The sequence below is a fragment of the Nannospalax galili genome, unplaced genomic scaffold (assembly GCF_000622305.1).
Source record: "Nannospalax galili isolate Female #2095 unplaced genomic scaffold, S.galili_v1.0 scaffold101, whole genome shotgun sequence".
Classification (NCBI taxonomy): Eukaryota; Metazoa; Chordata; class Mammalia; order Rodentia; family Spalacidae; genus Nannospalax; species Nannospalax galili.
This window is the reverse complement of record NW_008345700.1, coordinates 2,157,934-2,183,682: the sequence shown is the minus strand read 5'-3', so window position 1 is coordinate 2,183,682 and position 25,749 is coordinate 2,157,934. Positions and strand designations below refer to the sequence as shown.

The 25,749-nt window shown below is 46.3% G+C and overlaps 1 protein-coding gene across 3 annotated transcripts in view; it reads right to left on the bottom strand.

Annotated features, from left to right (window-relative positions):
- Positions 1 to 25,749, bottom strand: part of Htt (huntingtin) — a 144,412-nt gene that overhangs the window by 42,018 nt on the left and 76,645 nt on the right. For all 3 annotated transcript variants that reach the window (XM_029567695.1, XM_008841869.3, XM_029567696.1), the window contains 12 exons: positions 25,291 to 25,514; positions 23,959 to 24,037; positions 23,645 to 23,806; positions 20,677 to 20,732; positions 19,471 to 19,619; positions 17,164 to 17,300; positions 15,496 to 15,612; positions 11,281 to 11,403; positions 10,775 to 11,010; positions 9,411 to 9,553; positions 4,099 to 4,306; positions 1,654 to 1,795 (listed from right to left, as the gene is read on the bottom strand). In XM_029567695.1, the coding sequence (XP_029423555.1) occupies positions 1,654 to 1,795; positions 4,099 to 4,306; positions 9,411 to 9,553; positions 10,775 to 11,010; positions 11,281 to 11,403; positions 15,496 to 15,612; positions 17,164 to 17,300; positions 19,471 to 19,619; positions 20,677 to 20,732; positions 23,645 to 23,806; positions 23,959 to 24,037; positions 25,291 to 25,514 (1,776 nt within the window). The remainder of the gene's footprint in view (positions 1 to 1,653; positions 1,796 to 4,098; positions 4,307 to 9,410; positions 9,554 to 10,774; positions 11,011 to 11,280; positions 11,404 to 15,495; positions 15,613 to 17,163; positions 17,301 to 19,470; positions 19,620 to 20,676; positions 20,733 to 23,644; positions 23,807 to 23,958; positions 24,038 to 25,290; positions 25,515 to 25,749) is intronic.

The window sequence follows — 25,749 nt, the reverse complement described above, 5'->3', positions numbered from 1 at the left end:
GAGAAGGATTCTGTTGTGGCAGAGCCCATAGAAAGTCAAACCCCAATGGTAATGCCCAGTTCCCAGAGACATCAGCAGACAGCTCACATCACAGAATGGACAGAAGGAACACCGGCTTTCTGTGGAAAGGTCAAGGGGCACCTGCCCACAGGACCAAGGTAAGCATACTGTGCAGCCCCCTCTCAAGTGACTGGCCGGAGCTCCCCACTACAGCACTTGCTGTTCCCTTCCAGGCTCTGGGCCAGCCCAGTGAGGGATGCTCTTCTCCACTTATTCCATCTCCTGTTTTGGAACAGGTTAGTGGGAGAAATACCCACAGATTTGATAGAAGTCTTGAATCCAAAAGATCGATCTCCCCAGTACACTGACGAAATTTCATTTAAGGATTATAAGGAAATAAGAAATATCCACAGATTAAAATCACAGGCAGCAGGCTAGAGAGATGACTCAGCAGATAAGAGCACTGGCTGCTCTTGCAGAGGACCCAGGTTTGGTTCCCAGCATCCACATGGCTGTCCGTAACTCCAGTTCCAGGGGATCTGCCACCCTCTTCTGACCTCTGCAGGTACCTCACAGCACGGGTGCACTTACATATACATGCAGGCAATACACTTACACACATAAAATTAAAAAACAAAACAACACAAGTAGGCTTTTCATCTTAATTCATAATCCCAAACAGAAACCAAAACCTGATCAATTTTCCCTGACATCTGGTTAATGGAAATATTTTCCATTTGGAATCATTTGACAGTATTTTCTTAAAAAATTATCTTTCCTTATACTTTTGTGGAAAACTGCATTATATAGTTATATTATTTCTTAAAAGTGGAACAAAATGGGGCTGGAAAGATGGCTCAGTGGTCAAGAGCACTGACTACTCTTGCAGAGGACCTGGGTTCGATTCCCAGCACCCACACGGTGGCCCACGACCCGTCCATAACCCCAGTTCCAGGGAAATTCAACGCCCTCTTCTGACCTCCGCAGCATTGCATGACACAGGTGCACTTACACACATGCAGGCATAACACTCATACACATAAAATAAATTTTAAAAATTATAAAATAAGCCGGGTGTGGTGGCATACGCCTTTAATCCCAGCACTCAGGAGGCAGAGGCTGTGAGTTCAAGGCCAGCCTGGCCTACATAGTGAGTTCCAGGCCAGCTGGGGCTACAGGGAGACCCTGTCTCCAAAAAAGAAAGAGCATTCAAAAGAAAATCTAAAATCAAACAATGAATATGAGTATTTAAAACCTTTCCTACAAATTAACTGGAAAAAAAACCTCTCCAACAGTTAGTACAGTCAGCTTATTAAAATCATTTTATTTGCCAGGCATGGTGATGCACTTGGGAGGCAGAAGCAGAGGCAGCCAGCTCTCTGTGAGAACGACACAGCCTGGGCTCCATACTGAGACAAACATGCCCAGCTTCATGCCAGGCACTGAGCCTCTGGGCATGTAATAAATTAGTGATGGCTGAATGAAAGCTCAAGATCCGTTAAAAATTTAGCTTGGGAGGGCCACGACTGGTCTAATCACACACCAGAGTGAACATCGCTACGTTCCTCAGTGTGGCTGCCCGACTAAGTGCACACAAGCAGTATCCATGTGCCCCACCTCCGTCTGCACCCCATGGGCATCTTTCGCACTTACAACATAATCACAGAAGAGAATAAGGGCCCCTCTTCGCACGACTTCTCTACTGCACATCCCAAGTTGAGCTGCGGAGTCAGAATCCTCCTCCTCGATGGACATCTGGGGGCTAAGTGACTTTGTGCAGGATAAACTGTGTCTCCTACAATGAGAGACGGATGCAATGAGGGCACATCTGGGACGGCAGCAGGCTTACACACACACAGACACACACGCAAACACAAATATTGAGTGTGGCTCTGTTTCATTTTCCTACTTAAATACAGTAATTCTGAATGTTGTTACGTCAGAATGATGTGTACGTGTACTCTGTCTTCTGCTCCTAGAAAATAACTAAGAATACAAGAGGGTCTAGCAGGCAGAAAATACACTACATATTATACACACACACATTCTTCTTTGACTGCACCACGGGAGAGTTATTTGTAGACCTAACATTGCACTATAAATTCTCCAGGTGCTTCCTGAACATGCCCCCTAGACACCATGCACACCATGCTCAGACTCAAATTTCCTACTGTCTAGTAAGGATCAATCAGTCTGGCAGTCTCATATGCCAGATCCAAAACATAATCAAGGATTCCAGAGGTAAAGTCGCTTTCCTGTTTTTCTCTGATTAATGTAACAATTCTGTTTTTCTGGGTTTTTTTTTTTTTTTTTGGTTTTTTTGAGACAAGGTCTCCCTGTGGCCCCAGCTGTCCTGGAACTCACTATGTAGACCAGGCTGGCCTTGAACTCACAGAGATCCACCTGCCTCTGCCTCCTGAGTGCTGGGATTAAAGGCGTGCGCCACCACGCCCGGCAACATTCTGTCTTTTAAGACACAGACATTTCAGCGAGTCCAGAGCATCCTGGTAGAGGATGGCCTCCTCCATCAGCTGAGGTCAGACTCCATTTCTTTGAGAACAAAGCAGTGTATGGCTTACACCCTTACCACCAACAGCCACCAACAGGGCGGGGACAGATCGGCTCAGAGCTGGCTGAACTATGTTTCTTCTCACCTTCCTTCTGCCTCATTCACAGTTAACTCAGGCCCTAAACCTTGTATCTTTCCCAGGACAATTCAATCTTGCCTGTTCACTGGATCCCCCTGAGAACCTACCACACACCAGTTCTCAGGGCTCCAACTTCCTTCTTTTCTTTCTGTTAAAAGATCATTATATTTACCTATCTGTTTATGTGTGTACATGTATGCCATAGTTTAGCATGTGTACCACAGTATACCTATGGAGGTCAGAGGATAACTTGTGGGAACTGGTTCTCTCTTTCTACCATGTGGGTCCTAGGATCCGAAATCAAGTCATCAGGTTTGGCAACAAGCACTTTACACGCTGAGCCATCTTTGCTAAGGCCTGACCCCTAATTATAGAGCCAGAAGTCATCTGGCCCTGTAGTGGGCCACTCAGAGCATGGCCCAAGGAGCAGCAGCACTGGCACCAGCAGGGGCTTAGAGTCCATGCAGATTCCTCGGCCCTAGCAAGCTTCTGGCTCTATTTCAAGTTTTATGGCCGACTTATAAGCAGCACAGAGCTAGGACACTCTGACTTCCTGTCTGAAAGCACTTAGAATGTTTTCAGAAATCTAATGTATCCTAAGTGTTTCAAATGATGTCATGGGTGTATCCCCAAGTGCCCCGTGTGGGGCAGAAAGTGGCATTTCTATTTCATTTGCACATTCTGTTACACAGAACACTTAGCAATAAATAAAATTTAAAAAACAGGGATTTGAAAACAGACGGTGGGTCTGGATGGGAGCCCCTGGCCTCCTGGCACCAAGTCGAGGCGCTAACTGTACCTGCATGCCTTTCCTCTAGGAACCTCTTCCTGCCAAGGCTCTCAAGGGGTGGAGCTCTCCTGGCAAGAGCCCTTAAGCAGTCCAGGAACCACACTAAGGACTGACTAGGCTGGCTCAGCTTGTACTTCAAAACATGCTCGATCTCTAAGTGAGTGTGCACCTGGGTACTGAGGCTTAAGCCTGAGGATTCTTTACAAAAAAGGGCCACCCACAAGCAGAAAGTTTATCTAAATGATAAAAAAAAATAACATATTTTCAATATGTTTCGAAATTTGCTAAATAATTACTTCATTATCTAAGAATAACCAGACCCACATTTAACTCATTATGAAGTTAAGATATTGCAACATGTCTGGCCATGGAACCCATGTAAGCCCTAGAACATCGCAGAGGGGATGGAGCCTGAGAAGCATAGCCCATAAGATGGAACAGAGCTTGTCAAAGAAAACCATGTTGAAAGAGCAGCTGTCTAGTTTGAAAGCCTGCAGCCAGACCACATTCCCCTACAAACAGTGCCATGAAAGAAAGACTAATACACAGCCCGCATTTTATAAAGCCTCAAAAAGAATGGAAATAAAAATGCCTTCAAAGCAGCCAAGCCTCAGGCCAAACACTGGACTAGTGCCTGGGCCCAGGGAGCAGTGCACCTACTTTGGTGTCTGTTGCACCTCTGCCCACCAACGGTGATCAGTGTGGTTGACAAGCAGCAGGATCTGACACCACAGCAGTACCAGAGCTGGGTGCGTGGGTACCATGGAGCGCACCCGTGCATTCAGGCTCTCCAGGGTGTAGAAGCTGCCCTCACAGCCATCGCTGGTGAAAAGTCGAGTGGCAGCTGCTGTGATTCTCCGGAACATTCCTAAAACCAAAGTACAACTGGTTATGGGACAAAGCCTTCCCCATACCTATGTGTTCAAAGTATTTGGCACTTAGAGAACTCTGACTTGTGTGTGTGGTCCTGTGTGTGTGGAGGTCAGAGGCTGATCTTAGATCAATATGTTGCTTCTCCATCTTATTTGAGATGGGGCCTTTTGCTGAGACTGGAGCTCAGCACCTGGCTAAACTGGTTGGCCAGAGCCTGAGATCTTCCTGGCCTCCCCTCCCAAAACTGAGGCTGCAGGAGCCCGAGCACTGCAGTTGGTGCTTTATGTAGGTCCTGGGTCCAGATTCAGGTCCTCATACCTGTACCACAGCACTTTCTGACAAAGCCACATTACCAGCCCCAAACTTTAAGACTTTTCTAAATCTTTAACTTATTTAACGAGTCAGTCCATTGACCTGGGAACCTCTTCACGTTGGCCCTCTGCTGATCAGCATGGCCACATAAAACGGGAGCCCTGAGACAGGTGCTGTGAAGCCTAGATCCAAGTGCACAAAAGGAGCTGGCCAACACAAGAGCCAGGTCAGTAGTTGTAGGCCACAGTGGGGGAATCACAGAACTGAGCCGCAGCCAACAGATAGAACAGCACCCCACAAATGAGTGCTCTTTGGATGGAGAGGCAAAGACACAAGAGGCTGCAAGAGCAAATAGACAACTGTCAAGAGAGCTAAACAAGCCTTTACAGAGGTTTTACTTCAACTCTATCTTGAGACCAGCCAAATCCAGGAGTTGTTCTACCCAGTGTCACACTAAACAAGAGAAACAGACATACATGCACGGACAAATGCACACACCCTCTCTCTTTGCAAGTGCCCAAAGGCACCAAGACAAAGCCACACCATGCTCTTCCAGGACCGTATGCCACTCCGACCATGCCTGCACTGCCAAAGAGAGGAGTCAAGGGCCTCACCCTGGTTTACTTCATTAAAGTTAAGCACAATTAAGAAGTGCCTCAGGCATGCTACTTGCAATTTAGTTGCCCAATTACACATGTGGCTAAAAGCCACTAAATTAGCATGTGTGTGACATATCCTAACTTTGCTGGAGTTTTCTGTTTGACATGACCATGCAATGCACAGTAAAAGCATTCCCTTCAGATTTGGAAGAAAGGAAGCAGAGGAAGTTAGAGCTACTGCTGAGTGAGCATTTGAAGCCACACAGGAAGTCCATGGGATGAACAGCACACAGCACAGAGCTGTCGTCCAAAGGTAAGAGAAACCATCAAGGTTTCAAAACCGCAGTAGCCTCTCCCCCTTCTCCAACAGGGTCCAGCGGACTTTGGATTTTCAAGCCTGAAAAAAGGGAACTGAGCTGATAAGAACATTGGTCTTTGAAGTCAAGGGAAGTAGACTCTTCTAAGAGGCAGCCTGCCTTTCCTCTGATTTCTGAAGACAAGAGAAGCAGATTCTGCCTGTTAACCAGAGATTTTAGGAGCCACTTTTAGTACAGCTTTTCCCTTATCTCAGGAGGACAAAAAATAAACACTTCCTGACCCAGATCCTGGCTGGCAGACAGAATGGAACGGAGCCGGGTTTACAAGCCCTGCTTTTCCTGCTTCCCCCTGCCTGATTTTTCCCAAAAAACTTCCTGCCTTCTGCACCCTGAAGCCCCATAAGCCCCAGCTTACAATCCGTGGGCTGACATCTTCCCTTCCTCGAAGGGAACATGTCCCGTGCGAAATAAAGCTCTATCCCGTTCAGAGTTTTATCTGTGTCTTGGTGCCGCCTCCTCCATTCGCTCGTTCTCTGACAACTTTTTACTTATCAGAAACCTCCTTCAGTGTGGGATCCAAACTAAGCAATGGAAAACCATGAAAGAAACCTGCTATTCCTGACAGTGATCAATGAAGCATAAATCAGAAGGTCTTTAAAGGTCAGGGGACGGCTCCCTGAAACCCATGTAGAGACACCAAATGTGGCGACGGAGTACATCTGTAACCTCGGCCAGCTCTTGTGCACAATGCAATGGCAGAAACAAAGAAACCCTGCCTCAAAACAAAGTGAAAGGGGAGAACTGCCCCCCAAAAAGCTATCTCGCCTCCAACCCCCACAGGCACACAGTGGCAAGCTCAAGCCCTCATTCACATACACAAAATAAATAAATGATCTTTAAAACAACAAGGGGGTTTTTAAAAAGAAAAAAAAATATCAATATTAAGAAAAATAGTTTAAAACTAGTATCTGTTATCAAAATTAGATTCTGGCATGTTGCTGTTGCCCTTGGCAACAAGTAAGGGAAGCAGTTCACATAATGCTCCATCCTTGGGCTCCACTGGGCAGTCTGCTTTCCTCCCAACCTGTGCTCACGCCCACACTTCCGTCGTCCTCTCTTCATACTCCAAAAGCTGGTTCCACTGGCCACTTCAGCTGAGCTCACCAGGCCCCTGAGAAGCCCTGCCTGACTCCCTCCTGTTTTGTCTATCACTGTACTGCTCAAGTTCTAACTGGTGTACTTCTGTCACTGGTAGCACACTATCAGTTACTCCATCTGTCCCTTCTTCCTCTTACAACTTAACCCATACCTTCAAAGGAGGGCTGTCCAACCTCTCACCTGGCCCAGGCTGGCCAAAGCACTCAGGGCTCAAAGGTGCCCAAAATGGTTATAGAAAGTCAACACAGTACACTCCAGAGGCTCAGAACCACTGAGGCCAGAGGCCATCCTTCTGCTGTGCAATGGAGTCCACCAAAGGGCACGGCCAAGACAGAAACCAAAGTGGGACATGGAAATACACTGCACAGATTACAGGATGAAACCACTAGGCACAGCCACAGTTGAGGACAGCCAACTGTCCCATCACATGCCCCTCCCACAATAAATAAATGTAATTAAAAATGTTTTAGCATTTTTATTTTATGTGTGTGAATGTATTGCCTGCATGGATGTAGGTGCACCCATGTCATTCAATGCCCACAGAGGTCAGAAGAGGAAACTGGAGTTATGGACAGTTGTTAGCTGCCATGTGAGTGCTGGGAACCAAACCTAGGTCCTCTGCAAGAGCTGAGGTTCTCCGCTGAGCCATCTCTCCAGCCCCTAATTTTTTTTTTTTTTTGTCTTTTATAGACAGGATCCCCCTGCAGCCCCACCTGGCCTGGAACTCACTATGTAGACCAGGCTGGCCTTGAACTCACAGAGATCTGCCTGCCTCTGCCTCCCAAGTGCTGGGACTATAGGCATACGCCACCATGACCAGCACTGTTTTTTAATTAAAAAAAAAAAAATTTATTAGGAAGTAGGTCTCATAGCCCAGGCTGATCTCAAACTCTCTATGTAGCTGAGGATGACCTAAACTTCTGGTTCTCTGCACCCACGTCTCTGGTGCTGGGATCACAGGTATACACCACCACACTTTATGTGGTACTTGGGATCAAACCCAGGGTTTCATACATGCTCAGCAATCACTCCCATCAACTTAGTTACATTCCCAGTTGGAGTCTTTAGGTTAAAAAAAGGCAGAACGTATGGCCCAGTCACAGTCATGTAGTCTGCAAGTCTGCCCACTTTTCTATTTGTTCAGAAGAGCATAATCTTCTCTTCTCCATGTCCCTTTTCTAGACATGCTTTCAAGGCTTTGGACTTTCCCAGCGTCTTGTATTTCTTCACTTTCTCTAAAGCTTCCTTCTCCCAGCCACGTGGCTGCCGGTCAGCCCCGTGTCTGACCCCCACGCAGACTGCAAACCCGCACGGCTTCATGGCTTTCTGTCCCTCTCCCCACCGTTCTCCTCAAGGCAGCTGCCAAGATGACCAGCTCGCCTGCCCCCCACAACCCCCAGAGGATTTGTCTTTGAAAAGTCTAATAAAATTGTAAAAGCTTAAATCAGCTGATTCAGAACTTTTTGAATCTGAGCGGTCCTTCCCACTTAAAAAAAAAAAAAAAAAAAAAAGCAAACCATCTGTTCTGTGTTCACGTATATGTGTGTGTACATGTTCATGTCATCACATATGGAAACAAGTGTTTTCTTCTATCATGTAGGTCCTGGGGAATCACGCTCAGGCCTTCAGGCTCGGCAGCAAGCGTCTTACCTGCTGACCTACCTTGCTGGGCCTCAACCCCTTCCTCTTGTGGTAGAATATATATAACATAACATCTATCACCTTGACCATTTTTAAGTATATAGTCCTGGCTCTAAATGCGTTTATATTATGTAACACCACCACCACCACGATTCATTTTGTAATTCATTTTTTCCTTTTGGTCTTTTTCAGACAGGGTCTCCCTGGAACTCCCTATGTAGACCAGGCTGGCCTTGAACTCACAGGGATTAAAGGCGTGCACCACCACACCCAACTCTGTAATTCTTTTTAAAAAATATTTTTTAAATTTTATTTTATATGAGTGTTTTACCTGCATGTATGTAAATGTATCATGTGCATGCCAACGTCCTTAAGAGGCCAGAAGAGGGCATCTCTCCTGAAACTGGACTTACAGATTGTTTTGAGCAGCCATGTAGGTGCTGGCAACCAAACCCCAGTACTCCGGAAGAGCAGCAAGCACTCTTAACCACAGAACCATCTCTCCAGCCCCATTTTATAATTCTTTTCATCTTGTAAAACTGAAACTCTAAGGCATTAAACATAACCCCGCCTCATTTGAAGCCCCTGGCCACACCATTTGATTTTATGTCTCTAGATTCTGAATATTTGTGTAAAGCAAACACACAGTGCTTGTCTTTCTGTGCCTGGCTTATTTTGCTCAGCATGCCTTCAAGAGTCACTCATGTTTTGTCAGAATTATCTTACTTTTTCAGGCCGAGAAATATTCCATCTGTAGATACATTCAACTACTTATATATTATATGTCAGATTTTGCTCATTGATTACCCCACCAAAATGGATACCTGAGCTGCTTCTACATCTGAGTTACTGTAATGAAGATCATCATGAACACAAGAATATGATCCATCTACCCAACAGTAGCTGCTGAACCACACCCTATGAGATTAACTCTTATCATCAAGAAAGCCTGCCAAATGGGCACAATGAACAGGGAGGACAGCTTGTAGTGGGGGGCACTGTCCCTATGCCCCAAGAAGCTACTGTGCAAGACAGGGCACAGGAAACACTATGAACTAACCAGTTCACTTACCAGACTTGAAGATGTGGATTAGACACATGAGCAAAGTGCCGAGCTCCTGGCAGTAGAATGTGTGCTGCTGCTCACTCATGTCCACTTTCAACTGCTTTCTAACAATGTCTTCTAAGAGAATGCCAACCAGCTGTAACAGGAACCTTGCAAGAAAGGGATGGAATGACAGCACGTTAGGCCGCTATCACTGAGCTCATAATGTGAATGAAAAGAAAGTCAACTCGTGTCACATAAAAATACAGGTAATGTACACTGAACCAAGTAAAAGTGAAATGAAGGCTTCAGACCATACTCTGGACTGTCTCTTTACCTCTCTGTAAATCACATTCCTCAACTATGAAACGGCAGCCATACCATCCTCAAAGACCTACCACAACAGAGTGACAACAACCAGTGGTATTTTTTTGAAGCTTTGTAGGCTGTAAAAGTTTCACACAATTACCAGCTGATAATTCACTACAGAAATTTGGTGTGGCATCATTTTAACCACTTGTTTCAACCTAAGAGAGGAAGAGACACAGACTGCCAGTTAAACCTACAAACAAAACAAGACAGCACAGGTGTCGCCACCTGAAAATGTGGGAGGCCCAAAGGACCATATTCAGAGTGTGGCTCTAACTCCAAAGGAGGGCAGAGTGTTGATAAGTGCCTAAACTGTGACCACTGTCCTTGAGGAGCTCCCACCACCATGTGGAAGGGCAGACCTGAGTTGGTCCAGCAGGTACACAGTGGGTGATACTCACCGTGGCAAGGAAAGGTTCTTTACTGTAGCACATGGTGTAAAGAAGCCCAAGGCCGACTTCCAGTGCATATTCAGGTGCAACTACTCTACAGGGAGCCATCCTTTACTGCCTGGACACAGGGCAGGCCACCCGTGCTCTACAGGGAGCCATCCTTTACTGCCTGCACATAGGGCAGGCCACCCATACTCTACAGGGAGCCATCCTTTACTGCCTGCACATAGGGCAGGCCACCCATGCTCTACAGGGAGCCATCCTTTACTGCCTGCACATAGGGCAGGCCACCCGTGCCTGCTCCTGGTGAGTCACAAAGACAGCACTAGAATGTGACCGAACCTTAAGAAAGGTGTGAAGCGAGGGCTGGGTGAGATATGGTATTAAAAGCTGCATATGCCAGCATGGTGGTGCACACCTTTAATCCCAGCACTTGGGAGGCAGAGGCAGGCGGATCTTTGTGAGTTCAAGGCTAGCCAGGGCTACAGGAAGACCTGTCTAAAAAAAAAAAAAAAAAAAAAAAAAAAGTGCTGGGTGGGTTAACAGTGCAACTAGGGCAGCAATTACTCAGATGGACTGATGAGTCACCACATGATTCCCAAAAGTTGCAGGTCCAGAGATAAAGCATACCTTGAGAACGTGTCTTCTGGCAAATTCTTCATTTGTTTGCCTTCACTGCATTCTCCCAGTGATGAATTATTGTCTCCATCTCTTAACTTGTTAATTACTGGACAGGAGATTAAATATGGAGAGAAGGAGAGTTCCTGAATACGAGACAGAACGATGTCTTCAGTTGACTGGGAAATCAGAACCCTCAGAATGGCTAGGATTCCGGATATCCACAGCTGAACAGTGCTTACAGAGGCCTACAAGAGAAAATACATATGCTAAAGCCAAAGAAAGAAAAATGACTACATTTCCCCTGGCTGCCAAGTCCACAGAACACCACCTCCATTCATTACTGTAGCAGGAAGTCCCTACAGCACTGGTTTCAAATGTGGTCCTAGAGAAGGAGCACAAGGGTCAATTGGGAAGGTGAAAAGCAGTGCTCAAGTTCTATTCCCACCTCACCAGCTGTGGCAGATTTGGGCTGAAACATGGCCTCTAGGGCACCAGGAGTGTCTGATGAGACTCACCATTGTGCTTGGAGTGATGAACATACTCCGCAAAAGCATGTCCACAGGACGGAGGGAGGAAGGAGCCAAAATCTCAAACAAAGTATTTAACACTCCAAGAGCTTCATGGGAGTCAATGTGCATCTGTGGAATGAAGCAAGACAGAGAGACGTCTATGCGCCATTGTCCACACCACATCCTGTCAGTGAAAGTTTAAAAGCTTTTTACTTAGTAGGGACCCAAGCAAGCTCTCAGGACAACACTGTTTTCAGTCACATTTCACTACAATGGAAATCTTTTCATTTGAATTTCATTACATAAACAACACGCTTTCTATAAAAGAGGCACATACAGCAAACAACCAGACCGACCCTGTGACGCAATCTCCAACAGTCTTCTCTGCGTGTCTTCCCACGCACAGCCCATCACACACACTCATCTCTGCTTTACCTGCACCCACTCTTGCTCTGCAGTAACACAGTAATAAAAGGCAGTTGTCCCATTCCCAGCTTTCTCCATGGTCCAATATCCCACTGTCACCCCAATACTGGGAGCTTTGAGTTTAATAGTTCTAGCCGGATGTGGTGGCGCATGCTTTTAATTCTAGCACTTAGGAGGCAGAGGCAGGCGGATTTCTGTGAAATGGAGGCCAAACTGATCTACATAGTGAGTTCCAGGCCAGTTGGGGCCACAGGGAGACCCTGCCGAAAGAAAGAATCTATTAGTAACTTGCCTGCTTTTCTTACTTCACAGTACAATGGAGAACTAAAAAGGAAAAGGGCTTAAAATAACAGCACTGCCTTTAAGGGGTGCAGAAGATTTCAAACAAATCCTACATCACAAACCAATGTGTCCAATCACCAATTCTATTTCCTGAACTCTACTGTACTTAGCAAACAACTATAGAGATGGGTTTGTTTAAGTTTTTTATTATTTTTGTGTGTGTGTGTATTGCCTGTATGCAGGTAAGTGCACCTGTGTTGTGCAATGCTCGCAGAGGACAGAAGAGGCTGTGGGATCCCCTGGAACTGGAGCTACAGACAGTTGTTAGCTGCCATGAGGGTGCTGGGATTTGAACCCAGATCCTCTGTAAGAATAGCCAGTGTTCTTAACTGCTGAACCATCTCTCCAGCCCCGAGATGGGGTTTTTAAAACCATGTAGCACCAAGTCAGACAGTGAGATAAGGAAACTGTTGAGAACCTCTGGGTACCCATGCTTCCTACAGTCTGCCTGAGCCATACCACAGCCTGCCCTCCAGATACTATGGAAGAATTCCCTGTGCTCATGTAAAAGAGCACACACCACTGAGGCAACAATGACAACCCCTGTGCCTGCTCAAAGACACCATGTTGGCAACGTTGGATCTGTCCTGCCTGTGGGGCCCTTATTTTGCCTTCAATGGAAGCCAGGCCTTCGTTTCTGCCAACACCATTCCATTCCTACTCACCCCTTTCCTCTACAGCCTACCACCCTGAGCCCTGTCCCCTCTTCTAGCCAATCTCTTTCCAAATCCCCTCTTCCTGTTCTTTGGGAACATACTCCCATCACCATCTGGCTTTCTCTGTCCTAATGAAATCCTTGGTCAGCACCACAGTGCTGCCAATCCCAGCCCCTCCCTACTTTACCAAAGGCTTTTGTAAGAAAGGTTAAGCTGAGGCTGGAGAGGTTAAGAGCACTCGCTGCTCTTAAAAAGGACCCAGGTTCAGTTCCCAGCACACACATGGAGGCTAACAACTGTCTCTAATTCCAGTTCCAGGGGACCCAACACACTCTTCTGGCCTATGTGGGCACAACATGCACATGGTGCACTTATATCCACACAGGCAAAGCATTCACACACAAATTAATTAATTAATTAGTTAATTAATAAAGAAAGAAAGAAAGAAAGTATAATAAGCTTGTCTTATGATCTCGGTTCCTGCCTGTTCTTCCTACCCGTCCCAGGCTGTCACTTCACATCGTCTCCAATACCTTCCTGATGTCAGATGCAGTAGGCTTGAAACAGGTTTCTCCTCTCCAGCAAGGCTGGTCCATTGCAACCTCCCCCAGTCTCAGATGTTGCTTTCTATCCAGCCACCTCTCAACAGCTTCAGATTCATCGCCCAGTGCTGGCTTCAGCCCCATTAGGTGCCCACTAGGGGGCTCCACTGAGCAGACCAGATCTGACCTTCTCCAGGGGCTGCTGCCAGGCTCTTGAATGCATCCACAGCAGTTCTATCCTTAGAACACCCATGATGCCTCTCTCCCTTACATCCCACAGCTGGCCATCAGCATTGTGTTAAGCAATGTCAATGTCCACACTACTCCATTACAGGGCATCCTGTGGGTTTTCCTGCTTTGCCATTACTCCCCTCTAGAGTCTGTACCCAGCTCAAGTGTAAGAGCTCAAATCATTTCCCCATGGCTCCTCTGTGCTAAGCCCTCTGAAAGGTTCCCTACCCTTCCACTCTGGACCTCCCACCCTTTCTTCTCCTGTGTCTGCTCCAGCAGAATGGCCTCTTGCACATGATGGGCATGTTGCCTCCTCAAGGACTTTAGCACTCTCTTCCCAGTCCCTGCTAGACTCACCTTTCCCCTCCTTTATGCTTATTCAAACATCCTTCCTGGGCAGGGCTTTTTCTTGTCGTCCGTCCTTTACCCTGATACTACTCCCCTCTCCTCTCCTGCAGAGTACTTATTAGTATCTGATATTTACACTTAATAATTTGTTTTGTTATCTGCTTTATTATCCACTGTCTCAATGAAACTTTCACTCTACAATGGCAGAGTACAGCTTTCCAATACACTTTGTTTAATGAAGTATTTATTATCAGTGCCTGCAATACTACCTAGTGCCTCTTCTGCACAGAGCTCTCCCCTGTGCTGAGCTATGTGACAGGGACCACGCTAAGATTCTTACACATCTACCATACAAAGTGCACAAGCTGAGCGGGGCACCTCCCATGCACTCAGGCCTTCCACCTGCACATACTCAAACTGCACACGAAACTGAGCGAACAGGACCAGGCTTCCAGGGCACCCCCAGAAAATACCTCCCAAGAGGCCAGGCTCCCTCCCACTGCCCAAGAGGTCTCAAGATAACAAATCATCAAGAAATGGCAATGGGGTGAAGCTATGAAGACGGAAACCACCCAGAGTACGCCTGCATGTTTTATGAAATGCTGGGACCTGTGGCCACTTTGTGCTTTCTAGAGCACTTGTTGCCACCAGACAGGTGACCACGAGCAGTGCAGACTACAAATTGGCAATTTGCCAATCTTACAGTTTCATCCTAACACAGCCCAGAACTGCGCCAGGCTTTCTGGCAGGGCGTCTACAGCCAGTCACACTGTACCTTCCATTGTAACAGTGCTGGAGTGGGAGGTGCATGGGCTTCTGTGCTCTGGGGCCCACATGCTCCAGGACCCAGGGTTGTTTGGCTTCACAAGATGTGGCATAGCCAAACCAGTGCAGTTTTTTTGTTTTTTTTTTTTTCTTTTTCGTCTTTTTGAGACAGGGCCTCCCTGTAGCCCCAGCTGTCCTGGAACTATGTAGACCAGGCTGGCCTTGAATTCACAGAGATCCATCTGCCTCTGCCTCCCGAGTGCTGGGATTAAAGGCATGTGCCACCATGCCCGGCTTAAACCATTGTGCACTTTTTAAAGAAGCCAGTAGTGTCATTTATTTGTTTTTCTGTTTGTTTGTTTTTGAGACAGGGTCTCCCTGTAGCCCCGGCTGACCTGGAACTTGATATGTAGACCTGGCTGGCCTCCATCTCAGAAATCCACCTGTCTTCCAAGTGCTGGGATTAAGGGTGTGCACCACTATGCCTGGCCAGTAGTGACATTTGCTTGTAGAAATTCTGATTAAGTGACAACTACTAGGTTACTTTGTGATATGTGATAGGAATGCCCCCCGCCCCATAAATCCTCAGAAAGTAAAAGATCAAATAAAATACCTGGCTGACTAGAATAAAAGAGACTGGGTTAGAACTGGGCCAGCCAATCCCAGTCCCAGCATTCTCAAGCTGTGCGAGGCTGGGGAACCTCAAGAACCCACTGAGCCCTATTTCCTCGTTTGTAAAGTATGAAGACAATTTCAACCTCAGAGTCATGGGAGCCACTTGCCCCATGACCAGCAATAGGAAAAACTTTCAAAGCATGAACCTGGCAGGATGCATGGTTCACCGGGATCCCAGCACTCTGAAGCGTATCAAACTCACTACATGACAGCAAACCAAGGCAGTGGTGACAAACCTGCTGCTTGGCTAACATGGGCAGGATGATGTCTGCAACCTGCCGAGACAGTCGTTTCCACTTGTCCTCATTTTCCTTGTGGCACTGCTGCAGGACGAGGATGAACATCTCCAGCACCTGCAAGAGGGTTTGGGTAGATCAGGACAGTTCCCAGGTCCTCCGCCCTGCCCCCAGCTCAGCTGCGCAGCTCTTGGGTTCAAACATGTAATCCCTAGTAAGGACTAAGGAAGCCACATGGTCTTCACCTCCATAAGGCAAACAAGAAGAACATGCATGAAGAGATGCAGCAAGCTCCAAGACTGCATGTGAGCCACGCTGTGCTTAGGACGACTCCTGGTCGGTACTACTTCTATGGAATTGTAGAATTTCATGATCAAAGAGAAGGCATAAGAAAAAACACACATCACTCTTTGGCAGAACTCGAACACAATCTTGTCTAAATAGACTGCTCTGGATGCTTTGCTACACCTGTGTACGCTAAATGTCCTTCTGCGCTCTTTGCAGAGGCAGAGTGGAGTGACCCTTACTTCAACATGCCTACAGAGCTGAGCACAGGCTGCTCAGTGGTCAGCTTCGTGATTCTAAACACACTCACTGTCATAAGAGGGAACCTGGCCCACTGTCTGATTTTGTGGATAAACTGTACTTGGAACACAGCTATGGCATCTGTATACACACTGTCAGTATCTGCCTTCATTCTGTGACAGACCAGGAAGCCTGCAAAGCTGCAGTACTTTTTACCTAGTGGCTCACAGAAGTTTGCTGAACCCTGGTCTGTAAAATGCTACCACTAAAAAGGGTACATACTCACCTTGGGGACAATCTCCGTAAAGCCCAACCCAACTACCCCATCCCACAGCGGCTTTTCTCTTCAAGGACCACATGTAGGGCATGTGCCACACAAGAACTGCATCTCCTCTAACCCTTGTGGATGTACGAGGCTCTCCACGAGGCATGCTGAGACTCACCCTGCTGGATAGACAGGAGTGATACACTCCTCTCCAGGCAGCAGCAGCTAGGTTTGCCAAGGTCATACGCTTACTCTCAAACTACTGCATGCTGCTTCTGTTTATTGTGATCATGTGGCTTAGGCACTGACTAGTCAATTAAATATTATACAGACTGAGCAAAACATAAATGAAGAAAGTGCTATTTTTATGAGAAAGGCTTATGGTTTTATAGATTCAGAGCCAGACAGCAGAAACTAATAAAGTAAGTGAGAGCAGCAGTATGAATCTAAAAAGGAAAAATTTAAGGACACTAAGTTTCTGCACTTGGGCTACTAAACGTCATCCTTAACTAAAAATCGGCACAAATACAAAGAACTTGATCATGTAAAGATAAAAGTGGAATTTCTACCATTTTTTTAATAAATCAATGATTTGATTTTGACCAACACTGTCAATTAACTGATCCTTGGACCTTATTTTAGAAAAACAACCTAGCACATTTAGAATCATGAATGACGTTATAATGGCAGGCACATGACAGGTAGCCTCCTAGGGCTGTGCTGGCTTAAGACACAACCCTTCTGTACTCCCTCCTGTAACTGCCCTCTCACAGGCTCAAAGGGGCCATGTTGGTCAAAGGGGCACCGACTGTGTAACACACACAGGGCCTCGTGCGTCTCCCATGCCAACAATGCCTGTCACTCCGCCTTCCTCTTACCTGATGGTACTGGATGAGTCTCAACAGCATCGACACCACCACCTCCTTCTGGGTTTCAAGCTCTTTCCCTGCATCAGCTTTATTTGTTCCTCTTAATACAAAGAGGTCGTGAACTATGGGCTGCAGGGCCGGTATGGCTGTGGGTACACAACGGTGAGGAGACATGGCTCTGTGTGAAAACGACGTCTGGGAGACAGACACCAACACTTCCAACATATTTTCAGGAAATAAAGAAAACCCTAGCCTATGCCGGATTATTATGGAGTATTTTGAAAGTACCATCACAGTTCTGTAAAGGGCTAAGGTTCTTCCTCTCAACTCTGACTGACAGTGTTGTGAAGGCTTCTCACAAAAAGGAAACTAGAGCTCTGGTAACAAATGCACTGTCACTGCTGATAAAAGGGGACTCAAAGGAAAATCTATTTGAAAATGATAAAATGTTCCAAATAACCAAAATACCAACATCCCCAGCCAATGCATAATCTTCTAGATTTATGTAAAAGGAAAATATTCTGACCATGTAATACATCTGAGCCACAGTATTAGATTATTATAGTGTTTTAAGTAAAAAAAGTGACTCATGAGATGAAGATTTTCTCCAGGTTTCATCTTAGTCCAAAATAGAAGTCAAACTAAATGAACAGATTGAACACCACCATATAGATGGCTTTACCTGGCACATAGCACACTGATGCTCACTGACACACACACACATACATACACATACACATACACACACACACACACTCTGACTCTTGGTGACATGAACACACACCCATCCTGACCCTCAGTGACGTAAATGCACATGTACACATATATGCACACACACATTCTGACCTTGGATGAAACTCTCCTCCACACACCATGACCCTCAGTGGCAGGCACACACCGTGGTGCTGTGTGGTAAGAATGAACACATACCCTTACCCTCAGTGACACACACACTCGCTTGTACCCCTAAAGCTATGTACAACGTGGGTATGCTTGCTGACCTTCTCCAGATGACAAAGCATCCTAGCAGAAAGTAAAGGGTTGGCTGCCATTTTTTCCCCAGCCCAAAGACCCTATAAGCTCTATAGGTCCCTATACCTGACATAGCATTTTCAACTAAATGCAGTGACTCAACTGCTAAATATCTGATCTGTGCTTTTGCTGAAGCATGAACCAAGGTACACTGACAGCTAAGCACTGCAATCTATACTCCCCTGTGGATGCAAGGGATAGAAGTTCTCCATGGCAGGGTGATTCTCACCTGTGGAGGATCTGCAAAGGTCTTAGGATGCATCCCTACCAAAATTTAGAGGTCAAAAGCCTCTAAATTCTTGGCAACGGAGCAGCAAGAATCCAACAGGGAAAGCTAGAAGACCAGTTTGGGGTTTTTTTTTATTTTTTTTTGTCTTTTTTGAGACAGGGTCTCCTTGTAGCCCCAGCTGTCCTGGAACTCACTATGTAGACCAGGCTGGCCTCGAACTCACAAAGATCCGCCTGCCTCTGCCTCCCAAGTGCTGGGATTAAAGGCGTGCACCACCACTCCCAGCAGAAGACCAGTTTTTAAAACTCAGATTCACAACACATTGTTTCTTGTTGCTGTTGTATGAGGCAAGGTCTCCCTATGAGGCCCAGCCTTCAACTTACCAGTGCTGTTACTGCAGGCTCCAGCAGCATGTCCAGCTACAGCACGTTCTTATAGAGACCACCTCTTCCTACAGGCTCGAGAGGCTGACTGGCTAGTCATCTGCTGTGTTCTTACTTAAGCTTCAGTAAACTAATCTGGAAGCCATGGCATCAACCAGAGGGTGCTGGGGTACAGTGCCAATGTGCAAAGAGAACTTTAGTTTCCCCAGAATGTAGGTGGACACAGAATTTAAAAGTGTGGTTTATTTACTATTTAATAGCTTTCCTCCCAAAATACAATGTGGCAAAGCAGAAAATCCAGGTAAAGGTCCAGCTAGCTATGCACTCCAAAACTAAGGGAGATCAAAACCTGAGCTGCGGATGCAGCTTGGCTGCAGAATGCTTTGAGTAGCAGGCACAAAGACCCGGGTTCAATCCCAGCATCACATCAACAGGGCCTGGTAACGTAAGCCTATAATCCCAACGCTCAGGAAGTAGAGGCAGAAGGATGAGGAGGTTCAAGGCCGTCCTTGGCTTCCAAGTGAGTTCAAGGCAAGCATGGGACATGAGACCTCCTCTCAAAAAAAAAAAAAAAATCAAACTTTGATTCGTGGATACAGTGCAGAGCTGGGTGGAGAGCAACAGTGGTGGGAACAGCACGACACTAAGCACAAGGAGAGATGCGCCCATTACCATGAGTCACGGCCTTCCTCCCACTGGCCATGATGCCATCACATAGCTGGATGATCTTAGGAATTCCGATGATCTGTTTTGAATGGTAGCGCTCATAAGACAGCAATACCAGGAAGAAAAAGATATTTGGAATAATTGCCTCTGATTCCCTAGAAACAAAACATCCACTTAGACATTTCTTTTTAAAAGTCAATCCAAGATCTCTCTGTGTGTGTGTGTGTGTGTGTGTGTGTATCTATATATGCACAACATAAAATAACCTCAACAGAAAGTTTGAGTACAAAGGTAAAGGAAATGCTGCAGTCACATAATCCCAGTCACATCAGTGAGCTTCCTGAGTTTGACGGTTAGGAGGGATCAAGTGAGGGCACCTGACAGCACTGGATGCCAACAGGTAAAATCTTTCCAACTCTCCGTTTTCCTTTATTCATTCATATTCGTAGACTCCCTCTCTCTCTCTCTCTCTGTCAGAAATTCAAATTCCAAGGAGAAACCACAGAGTTGGGCTGTCACATAATTAGAATAAGGCCTGGGTCTCAGGCCCAGGGACTGTCAGAACACTCTCCACTCTCCTTCTATGCTGTTGCATAAACTGCTTATTTAAAAATGTCATTTTCGGGGCCGGGCGTGGTGGCACACACCTTTAATCCCAGCACTTGGGAGGCAGAGGCAGGTGGATCTCTGTGAGTTTGAGGTCAGTCTGGTCTACATAATGAGTTCTAGGCCAGCTGGGCCTACAGGGAAATCCTGTCTCAAAAAGACCAAAAAAAAAAAAGGTCATTTTCCAAAACACCTGTTATAGGTACTTCAAGATTATTAAAGCTTTAATGTTTAGCAAGGAAAACCTGCACTTAACACAAAGTACACAATTACTCCCTTTTCTAGACCCTGACTTAGAAATGTTTTCTCTAAGATTAGAGAGCAGTGTTCCACCCAGTGACAAATCACTCAGTGACCTGTCCCTATTACTAGATGCTCTGCAGTGTGTAATGAAAACACATTGATTACAAGAGGCACAACTGTTTCAAAGCAAGTCTTGAGAAAGTTTTCATCAATTGTTAAGAGAAAGGCTAATCTGATTTCCATGAAGGGAAAAAGCCAGCCAAGATGTTCAACAGTGATCTCTGAGGCATCTGTCATCTTAACCTAAAATTACATGTAAATACATAGCAAGGCAAGAACTCCAAGGTACCCAAATGCTATTACCTGAACTGGCCTACTTCAATGTACTCAAATTGCTTCAGCACAAATCCGATGAATACCTACAAGCAAGAAAAGTTGCACGTCAGTAACAGGATTAAAATGTAAAAGCCAGGTTTATTTTCTTCCTGCTTATTTGTGTAAATTTCATTAAGCTCCTACACTGCAGTTAACTTGTTTATAATCAAGTTTTCCCATCTGCTCTGCAGTGAGATGACTGCAGATACCTCTAGACATGTCTTCAGGATCACACTAAGGCAGACATGTCAGTGCAGGCCTGTAACAGAAGCCCCAGGGAGGGTGAGGCAGGCAGAGGAAAAGACTGAGGTCAGCCTGGACTACATGGTAAGACTCTTCACAAACAAAGCGACTAAATACTGCAATGAGACCTCACTGGGAAAACAAATAATAAATTCCAGGGGTACCAGTCACCTTTTGTAATCACATTTGGAGAACTCTGTATCCAGGGAGTTGGTTCCTATAGCAGGCAACACCTAGATATTTGTCCCTGACACTCAGGAGAGTCAGGTGAAAAGGGACAGTCCTAGGAGCAGAGAGAATACCAGGGCTGGAGAGTTAACCTATGTCACTCATCCTCTATGTAGCCTTCTGTGGACTTCGTCACCCCGACAGAAGCTCCCACAGATGAACCCCAGAGCTTATCCCCACTGCTTCTCAGGGCTAGAGTGCAACACAGACAATCAACAGACGCTTGGTGAGTCAGTATGTGTACTGAGTTTGTCTGCCTCAGCCTTTTTTGTCTGCTTTTGCCCCTAAAGTGGGTCCTAAACAAAGGAAAAGGGACCCACTGACAAAAGTCACTGGAACAAATAGGAGGCTAGACTGCTTGCTCAGGGTAAGAAAGCAGACCTCCACCAAGTGGAAAGGGTGGAACAGTTTTGCTGATATGAGGCTGAATGGCCCAGAGTGAAGCACTCACTAGGGTAAAGTCAGCATCTGTGCAGACACACGCACAGCACACAGGACTCTGGAAGCTGAGCACCAATGGTCAGTATCAGGTAGCGGTTTAGGAAGAGCAAAGGGAGAAAAATAAAAAAATCAAATCACCATTCTGATTTAGGTAGAATAAAATGACTATATAGTTATCTAATGACTATATAATTATCAAATGTACCTGGCCCATCTACTGCTGAGTTATTTTTTTCTATGATGTAAGTTTCTACCTCTGCTGAGCTGGGAGTGCAGAAACAGGAAGGCAGACCACAGTCTTAGATGTGTTCTTCCTAGAATGCATCTACCTGAGTCCTAGAGGCTTTATTCCTATGCTCCTGACACAGCCCGGCCTGCTTCCTCCTCAGCTGTGACCCAGAGCTGCAGACCAGGCTTCTTCTGTACAGGCTTCAGGGCAAGGGGTATGAAGGAAGTTCCCCAACTGACAAATCCGAAAAGAACTCAGACTCCTTAGCTCCTAACAGCCTTTGAAAGAAGGCTAAAAAGGTCATTTCCCATATGGAGATGGTCCTACAGATGCCTGGGACCCTTCTCATACAAACCTACAGCAATGGAGTCAGCATGTGAAACACCCCTGCAAACTTAGGCAGACAAAAACCCAGCTCAGAACTGTGGAAATCAACAGCAGGCCCCAATCTTAGTCAAAGAATTATTGGCAGCTGGTTACTGCAGGTGAGGAAGAGCTGATCTTCTCGAAGGGAGAGACTCTAGATAGGCTGACTAAACCCTGGTGGATGAACCTGCACTAAGGGACATCTGGGGACACTAACTTTACATAATAGGCCTTAATACAAATGACAGAACTCCAGTGGGGGGTATAGGAGGTGCCAAAGGGGAGGGGAAGGAGTATAGGATGATTTTCTGTATGAAATACATAAAAATTTAATGTAGAAATGTTTATAAAGGTCATTTGGTCATTTCCTCATTTCAGACTGACCTTCCCAATCCCACCCTACTATGGGACATGAGCTTCTACAATGACTCTCCTTGCTTCTCCCCGGAAACAGACCCTTTAAGGTGAAGAGGGCAGAGGAGGAAATGAAGAACTGTTAGTGTTTCCCTCTCAAAAAATTGTAACTTACAGAGAGAGTAGCCCAAGAATGGTCAATCTTCAGTAGCCTAAAGGCAGTTTTATCTTAGAGAAGTACTGACATAAGTTCCCTGAAGAGAATCTGGTGGGCAAATATGATCAAGAAAAGCTTATGCCCACAGGACCTGCATAAGGAAGGTAAGGTGGATGTGAGGAGAGGGGTTCAGATCCAAGTTGTTCAGCGCCATGTGGTCCAGGGGCAAGGGCCTCAGTTATGGGCCTGGCGATTATATCACTGCTTGAAATTATAGGTAAATGATAACCCATCAAAGTCAAATTAGTACTGCCCATGTGTGCACAGGTGTGGGGCCATATACTGGAGCATGGGCAACCTGGTAATGGCTACCTTCCCCTAAAGAAAGACGACAACTTCCCCTCTAGCAGACATACACTGCCAATAGCTCCTCAGCTGGGGGTGACCTCGGGAGCCCCTCGCCCATCTATGCTGGAATGTTGACTGGCAACCACAGCTCCTGTGAGTTCATGAGTGCAAACAGCATGCCGTGTCCAGAAGACAGCACCACAGCTCCCTCCTCATCCTCTGGCTCTACCTTTCTTTACAGTCCCCTCTTCTGTGATGTTCCTTACAGAGGGCAGCGTGAGGGGCTGGAAGCCCATGTCCCACTTAGGGTTAAGCACTCAACAGCCACTTATATGACCAGTTATGTGTCTCTGCAAAAAGAAGCTTCTCTGATCGAGGCAATAATCTGTTTTTAAGAAGTGTGAATTTTATATTCAGACCAAACAATGAATCTTAAGTTATACCTTACAATTTAAATTCAAACTTGTTTTGGGGTAAGGCATAGGTAGATGGATGAGAAAAATGCATGACACAGACTCGGGCAGTGTCTCTTCAGGGTAGTTTTTGTTCAGTTAGAACAGGCGTGGTAAATACGAAGTGGAATGACAAACCTGATCTGAATCCAGCAGACAGTAATTGACCCGTAACTGAACCAGCTGTGCCAGCAAATCCAAGACCCGCTTCTGCAGCTGCACAGAGGTCGTCGTGGTATACTGCTTCAGCGCCTTTATGACAAGGGGCTCAAATAAGCGAATGTGATTGTGAATAGCGTTCTACAGAAGAAAGAGAAACCACAAATTTCAATTGGAAGCTTCTGGAAACTCATCCAGAAAGCGTTGAGCTTGTTCTTCATTCCTGGCCCCGAGCACCAACGTTCCTGGGACATGGTCCACAGAATGAGCATCTCTGCTGCAGTGCCACTCACCTTATCCGCACGGCTCTTTGACGCACTTGTAAGGTTTGTCTTCAGTTGAGTAGACACTTTCTGGAGTACATCAAACCACCTGCCAAACAGGCAAAACCAGAAACAAATGGTATCTTTTAATGTGCCCTCTGTTCTCAGCTACACATTAGCTCATCAGCACATGTCAGAAGGAGAACCAGAAAGGCATTCGCTGCAGCAGTGGCAGGGGCTGGGGACACGGGACTCAAGTGAACACGCAACTGGTGCGGCACCAGTTCTGCCACCTGCAGAAGCTGCGCAGCCTGCAGTTTGCTGCCACGGGGAGCCCACTCCAGGGTCCAGTCTCTGGGAGGGCTGAGAGAGGTGACAGCCAATCAGAAGACAGGAAATTTAGGCGGTATCACTTAGCTTTCTTTGGGAAAACCCTTAAGAGGCTGAGGTGGGAGGATTGATAAGAGTCTGCACGTCTGACATCAACCTAGGCAGCATGGAGAGACCCAGCTCATAAAATGTCTAAAAAGACGGGAACACAGGTGCGATGGGCACATACGTAAATACACCACCAAGAAAAATCCCAGGATGGGAGTATTTTCCCTGCTTCCTACACTGTATAACCCTACAGCTATGAAAAGGGGATATAGCGACTCTTCTGCCATAACTACATAGAACAGCAGCTCAAATACCTGCTGATGATAATAATTTAAGAAACAACATCAAGGCTAAAATACAGCTGAGTTGGTAAAGTGCTGGCCTGGCATGTGTGAGGCCCTGGAGGGGAAGGAGGGAGGCCAGGATGTCTTTCAAGGCCAGCTGGCTGGAACTACAAAAAAGTAAAAAAAAAAAAAAAAAAAAAAGACAAATATAAATTCAAGTGACAGTCCAAGTAATATATCCCCATCCCTGACTTTTCTGTGCCCTTCAAGCACCACTAAACACTAGCACCACTGTGCCATTTTGAAGGTAGTCTCTTGCCTCACAGACCAAAAAGTGCTACCAACACATATCCTCTTACTATAAAGGAGAATGTCACTCACGAGCACTAGCAAGTAGCTGGTGCTTTCAACATGTGAGGACACTGGGTACTCCATTTCCAGTCTGAGCACGATGTGGAAGTAGGAGCTGATGTTAACAGGCAGCCAGCTCAGTTCCTCCTCTCCACTCTAGCACCTCTGGACAGCATGACACGCCCAAGCTCAGCCTCTGGCTTTGAAGGGACGGACCCTGCATTACTCATCTCTGTGTCAACGATTTCCTAAAAGGTGCTGGCTAACTTGATTTTTAGTTCTTTTCAAAAGTACCTCCTGCTTACTCTTTCATTTTTCACCAAGGACAGATTCCGACCACAGCTATTACCCTGAGGTATCGTGTTCCTGCTCCGCCTGTACCATATTCCGTAGGCTGGCATCAGCTAAGGCCTGTGTGAAGTGGGTGTACGGTGCCATGAAGCAATAGTGATACAAGCCTGGCCTCATGCTGGAAGAGCCAAGGCGCTGAGCTCGTCCTTGTGACTTGCTGGGGTTGGAAGACAGGCCATCAAACTGAGAGGCCAAGTTTGTCCCAAAGAGCGTCTTCAAAAGCTAGAATGAAAGAATTGAAGCATCAGTGCTTCCATAAATGCACAGCACGTCCCACTGGGCTGGTAGGGCTGCTTGAGGGGCCGAGCAGGCAAGCTCATGTTTCAGTTGAGCCTCAGCAACTTCAATCATGACTCAAAATTTAAACAGTGAAAAAAGGCCTGGGAGAGCTCAGCAGACAAACATTTTCCTGACATGCATAGGCCTTAAGTGCAAGTAAAAGGATTCTCATTCTCTT